This window comes from Rhinoderma darwinii, chromosome 2 (genome assembly GCF_050947455.1).
Source record: "Rhinoderma darwinii isolate aRhiDar2 chromosome 2, aRhiDar2.hap1, whole genome shotgun sequence".
Classification (NCBI taxonomy): Eukaryota; Metazoa; Chordata; class Amphibia; order Anura; family Rhinodermatidae; genus Rhinoderma; species Rhinoderma darwinii.
Genome location: NC_134688.1, coordinates 29,739,724 through 29,762,386, shown reverse-complemented (window position 1 = coordinate 29,762,386; position 22,663 = coordinate 29,739,724). Strand labels below are relative to the sequence as shown.

The window sequence follows — 22,663 nt, the reverse complement described above, 5'->3', positions numbered from 1 at the left end:
ATGAGACTTTTTGATAATTTTTTATTCTATTTTTTGTGGGAGATGAAACGACCATAAAACAGTGATTCTGGCGTTTTTATATATTTTACGGTGTTCACAGTGCGGACTAAATAATGATATATTGTAATAGTTCAAACTTTTACGGACGCGTCGATATCAGTTATTTATTTTTATATTTTTTTTTTTACTTTGTGCTTGAGAGAAAATGAAAAAATGTTTTTTTATAAGTTTTTAAAAAAAAAATATTATAAAAACTTTATTTTACGTTTTTTCACTTGTCCACCTAGGTGACTTGAAACAGCGATCGTTGGATCGCTTGCATGATATACTGCAATACTAATGTATTTCAGTGTATCATGATACTGACAGTCTCCTATTAAGCCCTGCCTGAGGCAGTGGTTCATATGAGTACAATTATGGCGGACCTGGGGATCTTCATCAGGCCCCCAGGCTGCCTTGCCAACCAATGGCACCCCCCGATCGTGTTGCATTACAGGGGGCTGCTTCCCCTGTTTCTAGTAATTTAAATGCCACGCCGGTACGGACAGCAACATTTAACGGGTTAAACTAGTGGGATCCTGCTAGTTACCCTGAACACACAGCCGACCCACTCGCTCTATGGAGCGGGCTCAGCCCGTGATCCCGCTCCATACTCCCCCACCCGATGTGTGTGCTGTATATTTCTATATATATATATAGATATATATGACGGACGTTGGAAAGAGGTTAATAGACTGTTGGCAAAGTTGGCAAAGAAGGACAAAAGTACTTGAGTCAAAGTAGGGACTGTCCTTTTAAAAAAGATACACGTGGGAGGTATGTGTGCATGTTTATTTAGAAATGCATCATTGGCTCTATTGTTGTTTGTAGACACAGAACATATAATCAATAGGATCTGATGGGCCAGTGCGACCTTGTGCATCATCCATAAGATAGTGTTGGTGTATTGTGTATATAGACAGTACGCATCATACATTATGCTACAATTATTGTTTGTATTAAAGTTTCGAACAATGAAATCAGAAGCGTGGAAAAGAACAAATATATTCCGGGTTAACAGCAGGCTAGGTCAGCAGATATATTGGTGCTGACACCTGCTATATTCATCTAAAATACTGTTTGTCAGCTGTATCCCAGGGAGCAGCTCTTCTCACTGAGCTATATGGTGCTTCTGGACAGCTCTACTGCTGGATCTGTTGTCTAGATTCTCTTGATTTTTGCCTCTCTGGATTCCTTGCCTTAAATTATCTGAATAGTCTCACCTATTTGGATTTCTAAATTAGCCTGGCCCTTGCACTTCCACCTTGCCAGGCTATTGTTCTACCTTCCTCTCGTCTATTCCCTTGCTGCCTAACTCGACAAACTGTTTCTGCTTATCTGTGTACTGAACCCGGATTGTTTCCTGACCACGTCTCTGCCTTACTCCACAAACTGTTGCTGTTACCTGTGCACCAAACCTAGACTGTTACTTGACTACTCTTGTTATTAATACCCTCCTTTCAGATTGTTCAAATCCTGACACTGAAGCATCTTATTCTCATTCACTTGATTGGAGATGAGATGCAATACTAGACACAACCCATGAACAAGAGGGACAATGTTTCTGGAAGAAATGGAACCCTTTGATGTAATGTAGTGTGTTTTCATTGTTAAACAGAGGTGTGTTAATAACTGTTATATATTAAGAATCACACACTCTAATATATCAGGTCTACCTACAATGGCACCCATAGAAGTATGGAAGAATATCTCTGTAATACGGTATTGTTTAGAGGCGCCCTTCTGTGGCACAAAGAGCTATTATGACTTGTAGTACGGAGCTGCTGGGACTTGGTGTGCCTGTGTACAGCCTTCGTGCACATGGCTCTATGGTGTATATAAATAGGCTATATTTTCAATCAGTATTGGTCAAGGTTGTGTGTGGGAAATATTTCTGCAGAAACGCATGCTTTTGGGTTCATATCTACTTAACATTTCATTGAACAGACAATGTTCTACATTTTGTGTTATGTGATTTTTTTTTTTTAATTACTTATGGAGCTGAAATATTTCCTTTCTATTAAAGAAATCCTATCCATTGATTTATTCGGGGCATCCAACATCTTATGAGGAACATAATAGCTTTCTATTATTAGATGTGCATTCTCTGGCCAATTCCAAGTATTTTCCTCCCCAGTTAATCTTTAGAAATTACAGTTAGCACTGCCAACAGTGAACATTAACCATAAAATGGCAATAGAACCGAAGCTAAAAAAAAAAAAAAAAAAAAAAAAAAGCTAAATAAGACAAATAAAAAAATATATGATAATATTAATAACCATGATTGTACACAAGCTAAGTGATTTTATTATGTACATGATTTGTGTGAACTTTGTGTGGTTTTCTACACATGAAAGAGGCTGCCATTTTGTGGACTGGGCTTATATTTTAGAGTCTGGGACCCCATATAATGGTTGTCGCTGTTATGACAGAACAACTTCATTTTCTAATGACTAGGTGAATATTGATCCTGGGTCGGAGATTACAACCTGTAGACCTTTCTTCAGGTTGCATGCTTTGGTGTGTCTCCCGATACAAAAAAAAATCTGAAAGTTTTATGTGGTGAACATTATCTCTTGCCCTTTCGCATGTAACATAATCAATGGGAGACAGTAAAGAAACCAATCTGAAGAATTAAATTAAATACTGATCAAAGGAGAATTCCGCTGTGGACAATCCCTACATGTTAGTAGAGTATTCTCACAATAAGCTGATCACAAATTGTCCTCCTGATGGGACTCCCAATCATTAGCTGTAATCTGTGAGAAAACCTGGCAGTAAGTGTTTAATTCCCCTGCAGCACCACCACAGGGGAAATTAAGCATTACACAGTGCCCATTCAAATCATTTGTGTAATACCGGACAGGTCCTCCAGAACGAGAAACACTCGCCCTCTGATAATTCAGAATTTCCTAATTGGGTAAGTAAAAATGGGTTTAACTCTTATCATGACAGAAGGGAAAGAAAAATTGATGCCCTTTTGCCTCAGTATGAGTGCCATAAAATTAAAGGGGTTTTCTACCTTTAAGAATTACTTATTTTTAGAGCTACAGTATAAACTGTTAACTCAATGGGTGTCCAGATACTGGGAATCTCAGCAATCACCTATAAGCCGTAAGTGGAATCCGATTGAAAGTGTACAATTCCCCTAGAGCACCACCACAGGGGAATTTGTGCTTAAGTCCTCCAGAGCAATATACACTCTTTGTAGCCACTCTTTGTAGCCGCTCTCATTTCATGAATTAACTTTGAAATGCCTAGCAGAGTATTTGAAAATTAATTTTCGAAACTAGACAACCACATAATTTTCTATTCAACCCAACTGACATCTGACCAAAAAAATCAATATAATCATATAAGAGCCGCTGTACTCACTTGAGGCTGGTTCTCAAACTGTTTTATTGAAATCTCTTTATATGAAACATGTATACAGTACATCCCTGTCTCCCTATACCCTTATTCCTGGATGTATTCCCTGTTTTATTATGTATTTACCATATGTATGCTTAATACCATTTATTTCTTTAATTTTATCTGTCTGCATTTTCCACTAGGGGATGTTTTGGAAATTACAGCATATTGTTTAAGCTGAGTTCACATCTGCATTTGCATATTCATGTTTTAATTCTGCCTTAAAAAAAACCTGAAAAATGCATGCTGCGTAATTTGTTATGGCATTTTTTACGGAGTCCCCAAATATAGCCTTATACATTGAATTCAATAAAATAGTATGCAATAAGCTCATGAGCTCCCCCTAGTGGCAACTGCAGACAGCCAAAATGTTATCATTTTCTGCTATGTCTATGCAGGGGATTTGGAGCTCTTTATCCGAAAAATGAAGCTTCTGTCACTATACATATATGATATGGTATTATTCAGGATGAATATTTACGTTACAAATCATAATTGGGAGATTTATTAAGTATGACATTTCAAAAGGCCAGTATTAAACTAAAGTTTGTTGGAGTAAAATGCACTATTTTATTAACAAGCTCTAATAAATTTGGCACATCTTGGACTGTCCTAAAGACGGGAATAAAATCAAGATTTGTGCTAAAATATTGCTATTTTCTGTTTTTAGTAATAATAAATCTGTTGGAAAGTTGTTGACCACGCAACTACCGGTTAACCACACCCACTTTTCCCATTATTTTTGAAAACTGTTAAAGTCGCACATTTTTGTGCAAATATGGTGTGCACCATGTTCATGAAGTTTTTGAAGTTTAATAAGGCAATTGCAATTACAGTGGTCTACCTGTATATATATATATATATATATATATATATATATATATATATATATATATATATATATATATATATATATATATATCAATGTAATGTAATACAGAACACACACTGAATACAAGCAATATGAGGAAATTAAAATGTAGTCAATGATTAATACGGAGCCTGTGGTGCAACTTATAAAAATATGTTGTACAGGTGAATGTCATGTAAAGTTAAATATTTGTGAAGGATCTTTCCCATAAGAACTTGTGAACGTCTAATACTCAGTTGACTGACTGATATCATTCAAAGCAGGTTTCTATTGATTTTTGTTCTCATCCTGGCAGAATCTATGCAATTTCCCTTCTTTGAGGTATCAACCACACCGCACTTTTAGAGAAAAATCTATCTGAGGACACGGCACTACATTTGTATACACAAATATGCTCCACATCTTATGGGATCGTTTTAGGTGACATGTAAGAGTTGTGGTTTAATTCCATTAATATAGGCTCAGGGGCACTAACTTATTAGCTGGATTTAAAAAATAAATAAATAAATACAATAGCTGCTGCTTAGTCATACAGAAATATCCATACTTTTCTAGTTCCTTAATAACATTACTATGTTTTAAGAGTTGCCCAGTTAAGAAAACCCATTTTAATGTACCCTCATAGAGAATCCTGAGTAAATAGAGGGGGGTCCTCTATTCAGGAGCCTCATCTCTTGGCCAGCAGGGAGAGCGCTTACAAAGAGCTTCTCTTGCTCTGGAGGACCTGTCTTGTCCTGTATTACAAAACAACCCATTGATTTGAATGGGCACTGTGTAATCCCTAATTTCCCCTGTGGTGGTGCTGCAGGAAAATAGAAAACTTACTGCCAGCTTTCTCCACAGATTACAGCTGATCGCTGGGGGTTACAGCAGATTGAAACTTTGTGATCTGCTTATTTTCAAGGAAAACTTTTAACAAGTCAGGATTGTCCAAAGCGAAAGAACCCCTTTTAAGGAGATACATTCTAAAAAATTTATTTGCATTGATTGATAATATCAACGTGTTTTTTTATAATGATTTTCCTTTCTTATGGTTGAAAACATTTAAAATCATCATATCCGCATCACTAACGGTATGCTCATGTGGGCCATTTTTTATTTATTTTTCCAATTTAAAAGTTTTATTAACATTTTTGAAAGAATACAGCATTGTACAATCATTTATGCCAGCGAGGCATGATATGGGACAACATTGATAAGAAAATGAAGAAGTGAACAAAAAAAAAACAGAGAAGGAACTGTGACTGCTGGAGAAATATTGAGTAAAGTCGAGTAGAAATGGTAGGTAAAGAAAAGAAAAAATGGCAAATCATATATCAATACTGTCAGTAGGATACATCAATGCAGGGTAAATACATTGCAAGTGCCAAATAAGTATGAATGTACAAATTGTCATGGAGGATAAAGACCAGCACAAACCTACTCATATACAAAGGTCTAGAGACTATGGGCGAAGAATAATGGGTTAAGGCGTAAAATCTAATCAAATAGCCCCACTCGAGACAAAGGCAGGGTATGTATTGTTTCGTGATACCAGCATTTTTTCATTGGTCAAATCCAGATGAACCTGGTTGATAAGTTCCCGAGATTTCCAGGATTTGTCAATCATGAGCCTGGGAGCCATCAGGATATGTCCCGTAACTATGCGGGTATGTCTTGAAGGATCTAGGACCCCAATAAAGCGTAGAGCTGGGGACGGGAGGATTGGGCACCCAGTAACTTTTGCTGTAATCATGAAAGTCGCCCTCCAAAAGCTATGTACTAGGGGACAGTTCCACCATGCATGAAAAAAGTCACTTCTTTCACCACAGCCAGCCTAGGGGGGAGTAGGACGGGGTGAATTTTGAGAGTTGAGCTGGTGTTTTGTGCCATCTCATCAGGATTTTAAGAGCAATTTCCCATTGGGTTGAGCTGTGAGTAGTTTGTTTTGAGCCTTTGATGGCCTGCTTCCCATGTGGGACATTTTTATACTTGTGCTCTTTTTGTAAAAAATAGCGAAAAATAAAGCCAAATAAGGGTGTGTTCTTACAAGCCGGATACGCTGTGGATTTTCCGCAAAAAGATTAACGCATGTATTTTCACTGTCTAAACTACGAAACCTTCCTAAACATGCACCCACTTACACCACTACTTCTGCTTTGTTAACCTCTCATTTTCCATCTTTCTCTCCCTCCTTTCTACACTTCACCCCACCGCTGGCTAACTCTTCCAGACCTTCCAAAGAACTGTGCGCTTGGGTGGGCCAAGCCTGCCATGCTTATTTCAATTGGAAGCTCCAGCTGGTTGGAGTTCCCCTTCTCTGATATAGAGCTCCAAATACCCTGTATAGATGTGCAGTTAAATTATACAATTCTGCCTGCCTGTTGATGGCACTACAAGGAGCTTACAGGTTATGGTAAAATCACAGGACTACCATGACCGTGACAAAACCCCAATATTTCACTTTGGCAAACAAGGTTGAAAAAAAATTACAAAAATGACTAGGGCAGACATTTTCAAGCCTTGTTTCCCATAAGGAAACAATAGGATCTTTTCGTATTTGAAATAATTCGAATTTTACCATGAGTCACGTGTGACCTAATGTAATCAGGTAGCCCCTATCTCAATTTGAAATAGTGCAAGTCCTCATTGTTTTATTTCAATGCATATACAGATGTAGTATGCTCTAATTTGTCATTTTGGTACATGGTCTGATCTGCTCTGACCCGGAGTGAAGCAATATCCATCCCTCACCTCTTGCAAATCCATTATATTACCTCTACAAATGTACAATACAGACTTTAATATTCCCTCACTTGTAAATGTCATGTATTGTTCTTTGCTTTTTACAGTTTTATGTAATATTTTCAGAACCCTTTATGTCAATCATGACTGGTGTCTTTTTTTAATTTGCAGGTTCATATCCCATAGCCAGTGTCCATTACATTATCTGGTGCACGTGTGTTTATTCGACTTTGGTTTTCACCAGTCGTACAATATATCGCTTATCTTTGGAAATACTGTCTCATGCACTCTGCAAGTTATTTTACCATTTAGGAACTTCACTATTTGTCCAATATAGTCATAAAATGCAAGGTTTTTGGCTAAAAAAAATTGATCAGTCTTTCTCAAGCGCTTCACTTTTTGAGCCAAAAAGTTACATCATGTAACCACATTGGACCAAAAATGGTATTCTTTCACCTTCTGCTCATGTTCTGCTAGAATTACGGTTGGTCAATCTAGCCCTGACGGACCCCTCATTTAAACATGACGTTGCTCCTTTTTACTGTCTTTTTGCTGCCGGTTACTGTCATGACCGGGTAAGATTTCACTTCTAGACTTGCCTTAATCTATGTTTAGTTCACACAGATTCCATATCATCTGGTTTGTTGTGAGTCTGTATTCACCTGCTCTAGGCCTTGTGGTTTGTACAACTTATCAGTCATCAGGGGTGAACATAGAGAACAGTGGGTCTCATAGCAGCACAACGGGACACCCTTCTGGCGGTGGTCCATGCAGGGTTGCCAAGCATCCGTTAATTCACGAACAGTCCGCAAAAAATGAGTGTTTTTTTCTGCCATCCGTAGTGTCCGGCAGAAAAAACGCTGTCCGTGAATTTTTTTTTTTTTCCTGAAAGTTTGCACTGTGCATGTGCCAAATTCATTTGCACAGTGCAAACAAGAAAGTGATGCCACTACACTAGAAGGCGGAGTGTGGTATTAGCGGTGGTGGGGGTGGAGACCGCTGGACTCCATCCCCACCACTGCGAAGACTGCGCTTTGCCTCTGCATATTTTCAGATTCTGCCAGTCAGGCATCCTATTGGTCCACAGTATCCTCATTTACTCTTCATTTCCGCCTCAATGCTTCAATGAGCACACGCCACGGCGAAGGACAGTTTCTACGGCTGATAGGGGTAATAATATACAGATTTGCTGGGGGTTAAAAACACGGATTATGGGGGTTATATACAGGATTGAGGGGGTAATACACTGGGATGTTGGGGTAATATACGGGGATGATAGGGGTCCCAGTATATAACTCCCATCATCCCTATATATAACTTATATAATCACTTTATATAACATATCATCACTTTATATAACTCCTATCATCCATGTATATAACACCTACCTTTCCTGTATATAACCCCCATTATTCCTGTATATGACTCCTAACATCCCTGTATATAACACCTATCATTCCTGTCTATACCAGCCAGCCATCATCCCTGTATATAACCCCATCATTCCTGTATAAAACCCAATTATTCCTGTATATAACTCCCATCATCCCTGTATGCAGGGTTGATAGGGGTTATGCACAGGGATGATGAGGGTTAGATACAGGGATGATGGGGTTAGATACAGGGATGATGGTGGTTATATATAGGGATTATAGGGGTTATATACAGGTATAATGGGGGTTATATACAGTGATGATGGCAATTATATACAGGAATCATGGTGGTTATATACAGGGATGATGGCTGGTATATACAGGGATGATGAGGGTTATATACAGGGATGATGGGGGTTATATACAGGGATGATAGCGGTTATATACAGGGATGATGGCGGTTATATACAGGGATGATGGCTGGTATATATAGGGATGATGGGGGTTATATACAGGGATGATGGGGGTTATTTACAGGGATGATGGGGGTTATATACAGGGATGATGGTGGTTACATACAAGAATGATGGTGGTTATATAGTGTGATTATGGGGTGATATAGAGGAATAATGGGGGTTATATACAGGGATGATGGGGGTACATCAGGTTTATCACTAGCTCTTGATTTTGTAATGTGTCCGTATTTTTTTTTTTTAGCTCAGTTGTCCAGAAATTACTGAAGTGGAAGTTGGCAACCCTGGGTCCATGTCACCACACCATCCTCGTAATAGGACAGTCTGCTGTTTGTTGTAACAAAAATGGTCTTATGGCCCTCGGGCTGTTTCCTCTTCTCTAATTTGCTAATGTAGAGCTCCCTGAAGAGAAGGAGTCCTGTGCAGGCACATACTACCCATGGAGAAAACCTTGGCTGCCTCCATGATATGTACACCCTTGTCCATCATATTTTTAGTGCTGCAGCTCCTCTTCATGACCTCAGCTTACCTAATTTGCACTTTTGGCCATTTCTATCTTACCTCTGTTTTATTTGTCATCTATTCTCTGTCTACATTTGTCTTCTTGTGCCAGTTTAAGGTTCAAAACTTGCAGATGGTACATAGCCAAGAGCTTCACTATGGAGAAGACCATCCATTATCCTAGATTCCAAAGACTCCTCATGTATTACTGAATTCTTACTGAAGTTTACAACATTTCACCTAATCCAGGGACAGAGCTAATGGGGTTTCAGAGGTTGTAATCGCATCTCAGCCCTAGTGTCTGAGGGAGCCCGATTGTCCATCTACAACCAAAGAGGACACCGGTACTATAAATGGCACATGATGGTTGTAAGGCTGTGGTACAGATTTTTTTTATTGGGGCTCAGGATCTTAAAATTACACCTCTGGCCTAGGATCCATGAATAGTCAAAACTCTTCAGTCAATATAGAGTTAAAAGCTCTTAACTAGAGGACGTGGTCTTTAAAGAAACCTTCTCGAGTCAAATATTTTTTTTCCTTGAATTGCCATCAAACGGACTGTACATTTCATGGGTAATAATGCTCTTTTTACACGTGTGACTTTTGCTAAATTACATGTGGGGAAAAATAAATGATCACAAGGACTGGGAGTGCAAAATAATTGCCTCATGTAATGTATTTTGTTGCTGTGTTCTTCTGCATTAACCTTCACTAAATTACATGCTTAGTTAGAAATGGTCTCAGTCTTTACAGCGACATTAAACAACTATCTTTAATAGTTCTGAGAATACCTAAAATGTTACCGCTTGCAGGGTAGTGGTGACCTAAAATGCTGCCATTTGCAGCTGTGTGCTGAGCCGTGGCGAGCCACCTACCGGTTTGTTCAGAACTGAATTGATCCTACCTGCAGAGCTGTAACTAAAGAGCTTTTGGCACAGTAGTTTCCTGAGTTAAGAGCCTGCAATGGCAGGAAAATATACAGTGGCAAAAGCATAGCAAGAGCAAAGTGCTTGAAATAGGCATGTGCAATATTAAAAATGTCAGCGAGTCGAAAGTATAAAATTTACCCTATGGTTTATAATATCTATCATGCAAAATAGAATAGAAATAAAGAAATAGGACTGTTTCTGCTTACTCCAGATTATGTATTGCTTACTGTAACTAACATTCTAGATTACAGCTAACACCGTATATTGATGTTTTTATAATTAATTAGAAAGCCATTAATATGTTTTAGGTATTTTCCTTTAAAGCTATAATTTGGATTTCCTGTAAGCCTCAACATATTCGTTCACTGCTCATAATTTCCCGGTGATTTTATTGGCTTTAAGGTAATTTAACTAAGGGTTGACTATGTAATTGTTTTCAAACTGCTCTTTATACAACATCCTCCTCGGTGCCGTTCCCTCTAAAGCCTCATTCACACGACCGTATTAACTTTGCGGGCCACAAAGCCATAGATCTGTTGCAGTCGATTTGTCCGCAAAAAAACTTTTAGTTGTGCATCCGTGTGCCATCAGGATTCACGGATCCGCAACAAAAAAATGAATTCACCAATTTGTAAAGACACAAATCCAGACTGTAAAACTACTTTTTTTGAGTTTTTTCGGTAGTGTGCATGGTGCCATAGAAATGAATGGGTCCGTAATTTATCCGCAAAAATGTGGATAAATTGTGGATGCAAATGCATGTCCGAGTGCATGAGACCTAACACTCTTGGACCCCTTCAATTCATCCACAACTCTGCTGCCCAGCATATTCTCCTCTTCCCTCATTCCTCTAGTGACTCTCCTCCCTGCCAGTCCCTTTACTGGCTACTACAGATGACCAAATTTCCCCAAAATTTGTTTCTCGTCCGTTTCGGTCCGAATAAGTTTGCAGCACATCACAAGTGCCCCGATTGCCCTGCAAACGTGTGTCTAAATTCTTTGATGTCTTCTAGGATCAGCGCCGATGTCCTCTTCTGTGAAGAGTTGCCCCCATTTAATACATCGTTCTCCGAGGACTGTACGATGCTCCCGTTCTGAACATGGCCGTTGATGTAGGGCATGTGACAAGTCATGTCCATCAGCGGCCTCTATTAAATAACACTGCGCATGGCAAGGGAAACTAGCCCAGGCATAGCGCCTTGCACAGTGCTAATTCAAGGCCACTGATGGACGTGCCTGGTTACATGCCCCTCCATTAGCACCCATGTTCAGAACAGGAGCGCTATACAGTCGGTGAAGAAGGCTGTACTTACAAGGAAGCAGAGCTTCACAAAGGAAGATATCGGGGTTGACATTCTTATAACTAGGAAGCTAAAGTGTAGTTAGGTACGGAGACAATGGTTATCCAGCAGTCTGGATGCTACAAGCCAGTAGACAAGACGAGGATGTAGTCAGAGGATAGGCCAGAGGTCATAACAGGAGTAAGACAACAGGAATCAGGCAATAAAAACAAAGGAGCCAAGGTTGGGGTCAGAATCAAAGTAAGGAACAATACAGAAACAAGGATGCACCTCAATACACAAACAAGAGAAAGCTGGATTCCTCCTTAGATAGGCTGCCAGGCATAATGAATTAGCGGATGGTGTAGGGTAAGGCAGGCTGCCTTTTTTGTCAAGGCAACCTGATGTGGCAGGAGGCTGGAGCCAGAAGAGCTACGGCCACCTGTGGGGATCCACCACTAGAACAAGGCGAGATGAGTAACATCCTGTTGGATACAATCGCTAACTCTGGAGGGCCCAACACATCTTTACATTTAAAGGCAGCCCATTGATTTCAATGGGAAGCATGCAATGCTTCATTTGCCCTGTGGGGGCACTGCGGGAGAATTGAACACTGGTTGCCACTGATCTCTGGGGATCCCAGTAGCCACACACCCTCTCATCACCTTATCATCAGGGGATCCTTCTACCAAAAAAAGGATTGTCCAGAGTTGTGTTTGTCAATGCAGCAGATACATTTTTTATTTATTTTTGTGGTAAATCTCATTGTAATATCACAATGTGTTATCAGTAATTTTCCTTAGGACTGAAGGTAAAGGGCCTTTTACACCGGCAGATGCAGCGAGCGCCCATCAACGAGACATCGTTAATCGGCGCTTGTTTGCTCCTGTCACACGGAGCTATGGATGGGGACGAGCAGTCGTTACTCTGATCGCTCGTTTCCATACGTTATTATCAAGACGGCAGCGCGTCCACCTGTTTACACAGAGAAATGTGCTGCTGACAACGATAATATTTTACTTTTTTAAAACGATACGATCAGCAGATGATCGAGCGTTTGCTCGTTCATCTGCTGATCACTGCCCTGTTTACACAGGGCAATTATAGGGAACGAGCGTACTATAAATGCTCGTCTGCCCGATAATCGCCCAGTGTAAAACCCCCTTAGGGCATGACCAGACGTGGTGTATTTTTTCCGCCACCGTCCGCATCAATGCCGCACATAATCTGCGTTGCAGATTCTGTTGCGGCTCTGCCTAAAATGGGCATTAAATTGATGCGGACTAGCCGTTGCGTATTGAGGTGAAAGTATTTTCCCTTCTCTCTATCAGTGCAGGATAGAGAGAAGGGACAGCCCTTTCCCTAGTAAAAGTAAAATAAATTCTTACTTACCCGGCCGTTGCCTTGGTGACGCGTCCCTCTCTTGACATCCAGCCCGACCTCCCTGGATGACGCGGTAGTCCATGTGATCGCTGCAGCCTGTGATTGGCTGCAGCCGTCACTTGGACTGAAACGTCATCCCGGGACGCCGGACTGGAGGAAGAAGCAGGGAGTTCTCGGTAAGTAGGAACTTCTATTTTTTTTACTGGTTGATGTATATTGTGATCCGAAGTCACTGTCCAGGGTGCTGAAACAGTTACTGCCGATCGTTTAACTCTATCAGCACCCTGGACAGTGACTATCTCCTGACGTCGCCTAGCAACGCTCCCGTAATTACGGGTGCACACACATAGTCACTTGTAATTACGGGAGCCCCATTGACTTCTATGGACCTGCCCGTGCCGTAATAACGGCCCGTTATTACGGGCGTTTTTACGTTAGTGTGCATGGGGCTTCAGTCTGGCTGTAGACCTAGAAATACCTTGGTCCAGCCACAATGAAGAAAGATCATGTTCGTAAAACAAACACGCTACGCAGCACACATAACATCTGCAGGCTTCATTGTGGAATTTTAACTCTCCATTGATGTCAATGGAGAAATTCCGCAATGAGTCTGCAACAAGTCCGCTACACGTCCGCAACAACCAGTGTATGCTGCGGACACCAAATTCCGCACCGCAGCCTATGCTCCGCAGCAGAATTGTCCGCAAGGTGTAAACGAACCTAACGAAAAAGGTGTGGAAAGCAATGGAGAAACGTGTATGCTGCGGACTTCCGCAGCGGACTGTCCGCAGCGGAATTCCAGAGCAATTCCGCCATGTCTGGTCATGCCCTTACTCTACTGAGTTATGTGTCATAAATCAGAAAGCGTTCAAGGCTCACAGAAGGAACAGTACAGTGAACGATCCAACTCTGCTACATCTGTGTATAGATACAAGAAAAAGTAAGCATCTGTACTGTTAGCTACTTGGTATACAGAGCAGATGGAAACGTGTGCTCCACATATATAATTTATTTCTTTGCACACCATCCTTGGCTCAAAAAACAGTAATGTTAATTGCGCAACTGTTACGATTTCTAATTATAACTGAAATTTTGGAACTTATTAGAATCTCAAACAAAGACTTGGAACAGGCTCCGTTGGATTTAGCTTGTACTCATTTTTTTTCACCGTTGAGCACTTAGTCTTGCAGGATTTTCAGCCCCTTTACTAACCTGAAGAACTGTGTCGAAACTTCTTATTACAATCTATGGTTTCAAATGAGCTAAATATCAAGTTACTTTGGGCTGCACTGAACTACAGGTTAATATTTTAGTGTTCTGGATTTAGTGGATGAAAGGCAATCTGCAGTGATCATGACCCTTAGAAATCTAATCAGGGATGAGAAATCTATGTAGAGATCAGTGTACCCATGTTTATTGAGAAAAACATTAAAATACATTACATTTTAGCCATGATTATTATTATTGACTTTAAGTGCACTTTACGCCAACTCACAAAGGAGGAGAACTTTTTGATGCTAGACTGACTATTTTATGAACATAAATGTCTTATCCACCAAGAACTAGATTTATCAGTGATGAAGGAAATATCTGAGGTCACTTATGAGGTGCTAAAACAGGTGCGGACCTGATCATTTGGGCAGTGCCCTTAGGGCCCATGACCAGAAGGGACTCACAGTCCTTAAAGAGGCTCTGTCACCAGATTATAAGTGCCCTATCTCCTACATAATGTGATTGGCGCTGTAATGTAGATAACAACAGTGGTTTTTATTTTAAAAAACTATCATTTTTTAGCAAGTTATGAGCTAGTTTAGATTTATGCTAATTAGTTTCTTAATAGACAACTGGGCATGTTTTTACTTTTTGCTAACTGGGCGTTCTACAGAGGAGTGTATGACGCTGACCAATCAGTGACCAATCAGTGTCATACACTTCTCATTGTTCCAGCCCAGCATGATCTACATCACAGCGCCGATCACATTATGTAGGAGATAGGGCACTTATAATCTGGTGACAGAGCCTCTTCAAGCAATATGCATCAAAGTTTAAAGCACTTGTCCCACAACAAACATTTTTGTTTTTTAAATTTTGTAAGTCAATTAGAACCAAAAGTCAGGTGCCGATAACACTTTTGGGACTTCAACCATTTCTGAGAACGAGGGACCCCAAATCACTGTTTAGAAATAGCCAATTGCGCTCTCTCGGCTATTTTTGTTTCTCCAATTCACAAAAAAAGGGACAATCAGAAACAACCAGATGAGGGGTTCGGCTGTTTCCGATGCTCCCATTCATCTCAATGGAGAAGGACAGCCCATTCTTGTCCTGCTCTCTGGTCAAGAATGACGATTTGAGACCCCTTGTTCTCAGCAACAATTGAAATCTCAGCGTCAGACCCCCATTTAACTTATTTTTATAACTTGCCTGCAAAAAACAAATTACAAAACGATAATTAGATGATGCTCAAAGTTATTCTGTTAACCTGGCTCAGATGTGTAGTATAGTATAAGTGTAACTATGGTGTGGGAACATGACCATTATTGCTAATGGTGCCAATACCACTCTCAGTCCACCCCTGGTGAAACTGCTAAGTAAACTTTACATTTTAGAGAATTACAAGGATTTTAGCTTAGAATGTGAATTTTACCTTTCTTTACAATTATTGGGGCTGATAAATTTGTGTGCCCAGTACTGGATCACTTCTTTGCCGGTAATTTCCAACTTTGGTTACTTGAGGAAGTGTTTTGGCATATTCTAATCTAAGTAGGGTAAACGGGTGCATGTGAATAATGCTATAGGTAGGAGCATGTACTGCGGGGAAACGTGGGTTGTGTTATACAGGTGGTTGAGGTCCAACAATAGAGAACATGTTACCCAGGCAGTCTAATCTCTGGGATCATAAAATAAGGGTTATTAAATAGATTGAGGCTTTTCCAACGGAAGAATTGGTTTGCCGGTATTGCTTTTACCAGGTGTATTCTGGTTTTAGGTGGTCTTCAAATTTTTACTGTCACAAACCTCATTTATTCTGAATGGATCAGCCTTGGTGAACCACATATAGTCCATTTACTTGAAGAAAATCATATATAATAAAACTGGTTTAACAAAAATTATAGAAACTCTAAACATTTTTAAACATTCTTCATTAAAAAAATCTGGACTAAAGGAAATGATTTGACATTAGTGTAACTGTAATGAAACTTAATTCATTTTGAATCAGAATGGCCCTCAAATTTATTCTAAACTCAAATAGTATTTAGAATTTACTCCAATTAGACCCTAAATGCTGTTTTCATGGTCCTTAAATGAGTCTCAATCCATGACAAAAAAGGGGATTTCCAATTGGTGATAAATTCATAATGCTTCTAGACTGATTAGAACTTCTTCCCAGACAAAAACTTAACTTCCCCCAATTTCTATATAGGGAAGAAGAGTGACAATATAACCATAAGACTGCAGTACAGATCACTTGCTTAATGGTTGCCAGTAGAACTTGATAAGAGCAGAGGCCATTCAAAGTGGAATTAAACCTAAATTAATCTTCTAACATGTAATATAAAGGCGTACCCTATGGTGATTGGTATGGTTCAGAATACCCATAAGAAAAGGTTTCATAGTGCTATGTAGACCACCTAAACTCCATTTGGTGATGCTTACAGGTTTGGGAGCTCTACAGCTGCTTTGAGTAGGAACAACCACCTATTCCCCCCAAAAAAAATGTTCCTCAGTGTATGAAAACCACTTGAACTTGTTGATGCTTAGAGGTTTGGAATCTCACATGCTGTAAGCATGGACCATCACCTATTCCCAAAAGGAAAGAGTGTTCAGTGCTATGTAGACCACTTGGACCCTGCATGGTGATGCTTAGAGGTTTGGGAGCTGTATATATGCCTGATTATCCGGTACATTGCATTTGCCTATTCACTAAACAAAATGTTCCTCAGTGTATGAAGACCCCTTGAACTAATGCTTAGGAGTTTGGGAGCTCTACAGATGCTGTGAGTCAGGACTACAGCTATTTCTAAAAGGAAAGATTGCTCAGTGCTATGTAGACCACTTGGACCCTGCCTGGCGATGCTTAGAGGTTTGGTAACTATATATACGGTATGCCTGATTATCCAGTACTTTGGCATTTAACTATTCCCTAAACGAAAGGTTCCTCAATGTATGAGACCACTTTGGCCCCGCTTGGTGATGCTTGGAGGTCTGAGGGCTTGTGAATTTGAACTCCAGATAGCTGAATTGTCAGATCCCAGTTTAAATCAATGTTTTCTATATTCATATTTAATGGGCAACTCCACTTAGCAGGTGCAGACCATTCAGTAAGTTATTGGTATTGCAGTATTCTAACTACAGCATGGATCTATCTCAGATCTAAGACCCAGGGGCAAGACTAAATAGAGAGAATTCAAACTAAATTCATCTTCTGACAAGTCCTATTGGCAGATCCTACCACCGCTTATTCCCAAAACAAAAGCCATTGACACAATGTCAGATCATGCGAGATGGCCGTAGGCCAACCTTTTTCATATCCTACTGAGCAGGATTGTTGAGTAAAGAAACTTTTTTGCAACATCGGCGAGTGCCGCAACGTTTATTCTACGGACTAAAATATCCCAAAATAAAAAGTTCCTCAGTGCTATGGATACCACTCCACTTGGTGATGCTTAGAGTTTTGGGAGCTCTACGGATGTTGTGAGCGGGAACCACCAACTATTTCCTGAATAAAAGGTTCCTCAGTGGTATGTAGACCACGTAAGTCTTCTCGGTGATGCTAAAGGTTTGAGAGCTCTACAGATGTCTGACCACCCGTTACTTTTTCATTTGAGATCTGTATTGATGAACTATCACATGTCAGTTCAAAGGAACATTTTTCGGTAGTATTCATATTGTGATGGTCTCTAGAGTCTTACTCTATTTTCTTGTTTAAAAACCTATTCAACCCAAACCTTCTTAAAAAAAAAGAACTTCCAGTTACAGGGAGACGTGGGCACAGTCTTTATATGATTCTTACAGAATATAAACTTGACATTGAAATCCAAGAGATACCAATTATAAAGCAAAAATCCACTGAGAACATTTTCTTTTCCAAAAAAAAAACCTAATGGCTGTGATTACAAGAAATCTGCATCCTAAAACCATCTTATCTGTTTGTTTTATCTCCGTTAACAAGCAGAGGGGTCACTTTGTTCAACGACCTCTGCTATTTACAGTCCTTCCATTTCCATATGTCATTGAGTTACAATTATCCTGTCATCGGGTACAAGGGCAGCAAACAAACCAGGATTAAACATCAAACTTGCAAGCGTATGCAAAACACGATCAATACATCTCTTCAAAGGCAGAAATGTACCGGAATGATGGCGGTAATGTAACAATGGATCCAAATATTTATCAAGTCTGAGCACCAAGACAAAGCCAAGCAGCAGATACAACGTGGCCTTTTGTCTGTCAATCAGATGCTATCTGCTTGTTGACTTTGTAGAATTATTTGTTGATCTTTTACAAATTCGGCCGTCAGGGCATGCTGAGAGTTGTGGTTTTGCAACAGTTGGAAAGCGTTAGGTCGGAGACCAGTGCACTAAAGTAAGAATAATCACATCAACTGTACTAACATGAGGAAATATACAGAGAAGGAGAAATTCATAGCGTAAAGTTTAACATAAAAGTCAATAAATATATGTAAAGGAAGCAAAATATCTGCAGCCTGAATCCGTTATCAAAACCTCCGCAGGATCAATGCTGGCCGCCTTTATTTCCCAGAGTGCAAAGTTTAGAGACGTTAATTACTGAGAAATCTTTTTGAAATGTAGCATATAGAAAATTCATCACAAATGATGTCGACTGGAGTCGGGCAGTATTATCTCATTTGCATAGGTGTAAGGTGACAAGCAACCCGTATTCTCCGCTGGTAAATTAATTAATGCAATATCATATCCCATTAGGTGCTGATAACATCACACTTGTCAGAATCAATGCAGTCCCTTATGCGCCTGCAGGTACAGGACAGGCATATTCTTGAGAAGGATTAACCCTGTGAACACTCCCGAGGCTGATAATCCAATTTAAAGGGACACTACATTTAAAGATTATCGTATCTCCGTTTGCTGTGCAGTTGCAGGCAAATTATTGTACTTTGTCATCAGCCACCCACAGAGGCTATACATTATACATTACACATATGATAATTATTACAGATATAATAATTTTCATTATATTAAATTAATTTACTTGAAACTTGTAAACAAGACAGTAGATGAGTAGTCACACATATATAAATGAAGTGCATAAATAATAACTTATAACCAAATAATCAAATTTTACTGAAATTCTGCAAATGACTGCAGTTTACCCCATATCCAATTCTAGCCATGTGACAATCACAAGGGAATGAAAGTTGAGATTTAAAAAGTACTTTCGCAAAGTCCTTCCTATAGGAACCCAACAAACAAAACACAGTAAGTATCTCAGCCTCCTGAGAGAGCAATCACAGTCACATATTATTTTTTGGTCTCTGGTCTATCATCTATCTATCTATCTATCTATCTATCTATCTATCTATCTATCTATCTATCTATCTATCTATCTATCTATCTATCTATCTATCTATCTATCTATCTATCTATCTATCTATCTATCTATCTATCTCATATCTATCATCTCTAAATGATAGATAGATAGATAGATAGATAGATAGATAGATAGATAGATAGATAGATAGATAGACACAATTAGAAGGTTTACAAAGAGGATCTGTCACCTCGCTTCACATGTCTATTTTAGTAAATACTTTTATTCCCCATGAAATATTTCCCAAGCTGTTCCTCTGTTATTCCTCCTAGAAATGTATGAATAAATTGACAACTGGTCGTTACCAGTTGGGGGTGTGTCCCTACACAAACTGAAAATGTCCAATCAGTGCTGACAGAGTGAGACTGTGTAGGGATACACCCTATTAACAAGGGCAATGGTAACACCCAGTTGTCAATTTATTCATACAGGAACAACACAATGCCGAGTTCTAAGAAAAGATGCTTTAGAATTTGTATTTTATGGGGAAAACAAGCAATTACTATAATAAACATGTCAGGACAGGTGACTAGTTCTCTTTAACTATGTATTCCCTTTGTTTACTTCAGCCCTGCCAGTAGCCTTGAGTGGGATTATACAGTAATCTATGCTTTGTGTGGCACATTTCATCTGTGGGCACATGTACATTAATACATACAAACACCATATTGGCACTGCTGTTGCTGATTGTGGATAGAGCAGTCTTATGAAATGTTTAATCTAAAGTCCATGTTACAGGAATGAGAAGTAGGCAGAGTAGGCAGCTGTCTAAGGTGCCATTGAGAAGGGGGGAGGCACAAATTACAGATGAAAAAAAAAATTAGAGCCAGAAAAAGCCAGTTCTGTGAGTTCATGTAGTCTTGTCTAGCAGGAATGTGATTGGCTGACTATTTCTTAGGGCCTGTTTACACCTGTGCCGGTATTTCTGCTATTCTGCTCGGTCAGAGGACCAGAACAAGGAAAATGACGAAAGCGTCGGATCTGTTGCATGACGGACACCATCGGCGCTCGACAGAACCCATTGACTTTGATGGGTTCCATCGGGTTTCCATCATGGTGTCTGTGGTTTTACCGGAAACCGTAGTGCAGAATACTGAGCTATTGTTTTCAGTATTTTCGGCCGGATCTGTGACGGAGGCCCCTAACAGAGCCTCCAATGTAGATGTGAACAGGCCTGGACAGTGAAGACTACACAGAACCATTTTTCATGGCTGCAACGCTCAATGCAATGGCAGAGAAATGAAGTAGACAGTCAGAGAAACAACGATCTACGTGTTCTCTAGTTATCCACATTTACTGAAGGCCAGAAAACTCCTAGAAATATTTTTGCAAACTTAATCTCCTGCAAGAAAATGTATATTTTATTTAACACTTTAAAACAAAGTTTACAACCCTTGTGTTTACCTGAAAGACACCCCGCAATGACTGACAGCAGCAGATACAGTTTCCATGGCGACGCCATCCTTGGTCACTAGGGTCTGGAGTCCCTGTTTGTGTGACTGTTAGCAGTTTTGACGTTCCTTCATTAAAGCTCAGCCTGTTGAGACACAAGACAGATCTCAGTTAGAGAGAAGGAGAAAAAAAAGAGAAGACGCACATCTGGCGATAATATAATAGGCAAATCAAAGGACGGAGCACGGCCCTAAAGCAATTAAATGTCTGATACCATAAGCACTTGATGCAAAATGCAAACTGACACTTGGAAATAAGAGAAGTGATTAAAAAGCAAGAACAAAAATTACAGCTATTACCTGCGAAAAGTTGTAAGCAATATTAATACAGTGAGATCTCCCTGACAGCTCAATTTGCGGGGGCGCTGATCGTGGCCTTCTTTTGATTTCCAGAATTCTACAACATTATCAATTACTCAGTAGAGATTACACAAAGACACATTAATGTTATCACAATCCCATCCCAATACAGTCATTCCTATGTAAGGTGAGGCCTAGGGTGGTGTAAGGCCCTTTCAAATTTGTTTTGGAATGGACCAGAGACCAGGAACTTGGGGAAAGAGAAACTTTACTAGACCGGTGTTGGCGGCACACCCGGCCACAGCAGTCAAATGAACTCTACTCAATATTGAGAGGAACAGTCTCTTACAAGTGGATGTTCAGGCAGGCAATGATGGCTGGCAGGCTCGCTTTCATTGGACAGAGTCTGGGCCACTTCTTCCTGATACAGGGGAAGTCTGGAAAACCAGGACTTGCAATGCTTGCTGCCCTGCTCCATGTGGGGTGGCTCCTGCCCGTCACCCACCGACAGCAGCTCCCACAACCATGGCTGGCCTTAGGTACGTGCGACCAGTGAAAGGGGGGCGCCTCCGGGAGTACATGCCCCACGCCATGGCCAGTACTCGGGACGCCAGTGGGTCAGGTGCCACTCATTTACTGCACTGACCTCATACTGGCAGCCCCACGCCCTGGCCACCGCTCACCCCATTCTGCGTCCTGAATGACGAGACAGGCATGATGACATAATTCAGGACGCAAGACAGGGAGGAGACACCGCCCTTCCTGTGCGTTTCCAGGGCTGGTGGGGACACAGATGAAAAGTTTTCTCCAGGGCGACTCCAGCTCCAGCAGGCAGTGTTTGCCAGAAGACCAGCAGATAAGTCACTGACTGGACTTTGTTTGATTGTGGGAACTGATGGGGTTCTAAAAAGGGCAATAATGGAAAACGGACAGAGGATTCAGTGCCACCTTGCTGCCAATTTGCCACTTATTGCCCCTTTAGTGTCCTTCTATTCAGTGCCCCCTTGATGCCCATTTGCCATTTTGTTGCCCCGTTATTGTTCTTCTGTGACAAAAGATGTTAAAGGCTACAGGGGCAGCAAATGGCAAATCTTCATCAAGGGGCCACCAAACAGAAGGACGCTAAAGGGGTAATAAGTGGCAAATGGGCTCCATGGTGGCACTGAAAGGCACTAAAGTGTTAATAAATGTTAAATGGGCACAAAATTCAGTGCCTTCATAGTGCACATTTACCATTTGTTGCCCTTTTAAACCATCTTCAGATTACGTGAAAAGCTATGTACACCTTTGAATTTTTTTTAATTTTTTTTTCTATAAAAATCAGTTTGTTTGGTGCAACTTTGTAATTACATTTAAGGCTT

At 40.2% G+C, this 22,663-nt stretch overlaps 1 protein-coding gene across 3 annotated transcripts in view; it reads right to left on the bottom strand.

The window, feature by feature from the left end:
- CNTN5 (contactin 5) overlaps positions 1-22,663 on the bottom strand; it is a 1,298,632-nt gene that overhangs the window by 608,857 nt on the left and 667,112 nt on the right. For all 3 annotated transcript variants that reach the window (XM_075851517.1, XM_075851516.1, XM_075851518.1), the window contains one exon: positions 20,956-21,088. In XM_075851517.1, coding sequence (XP_075707632.1) covers positions 20,956-21,013 — 58 coding nt within the window. In that variant the 5' untranslated portion in view covers positions 21,014-21,088. The remainder of the gene's footprint in view (positions 1-20,955; positions 21,089-22,663) is intronic.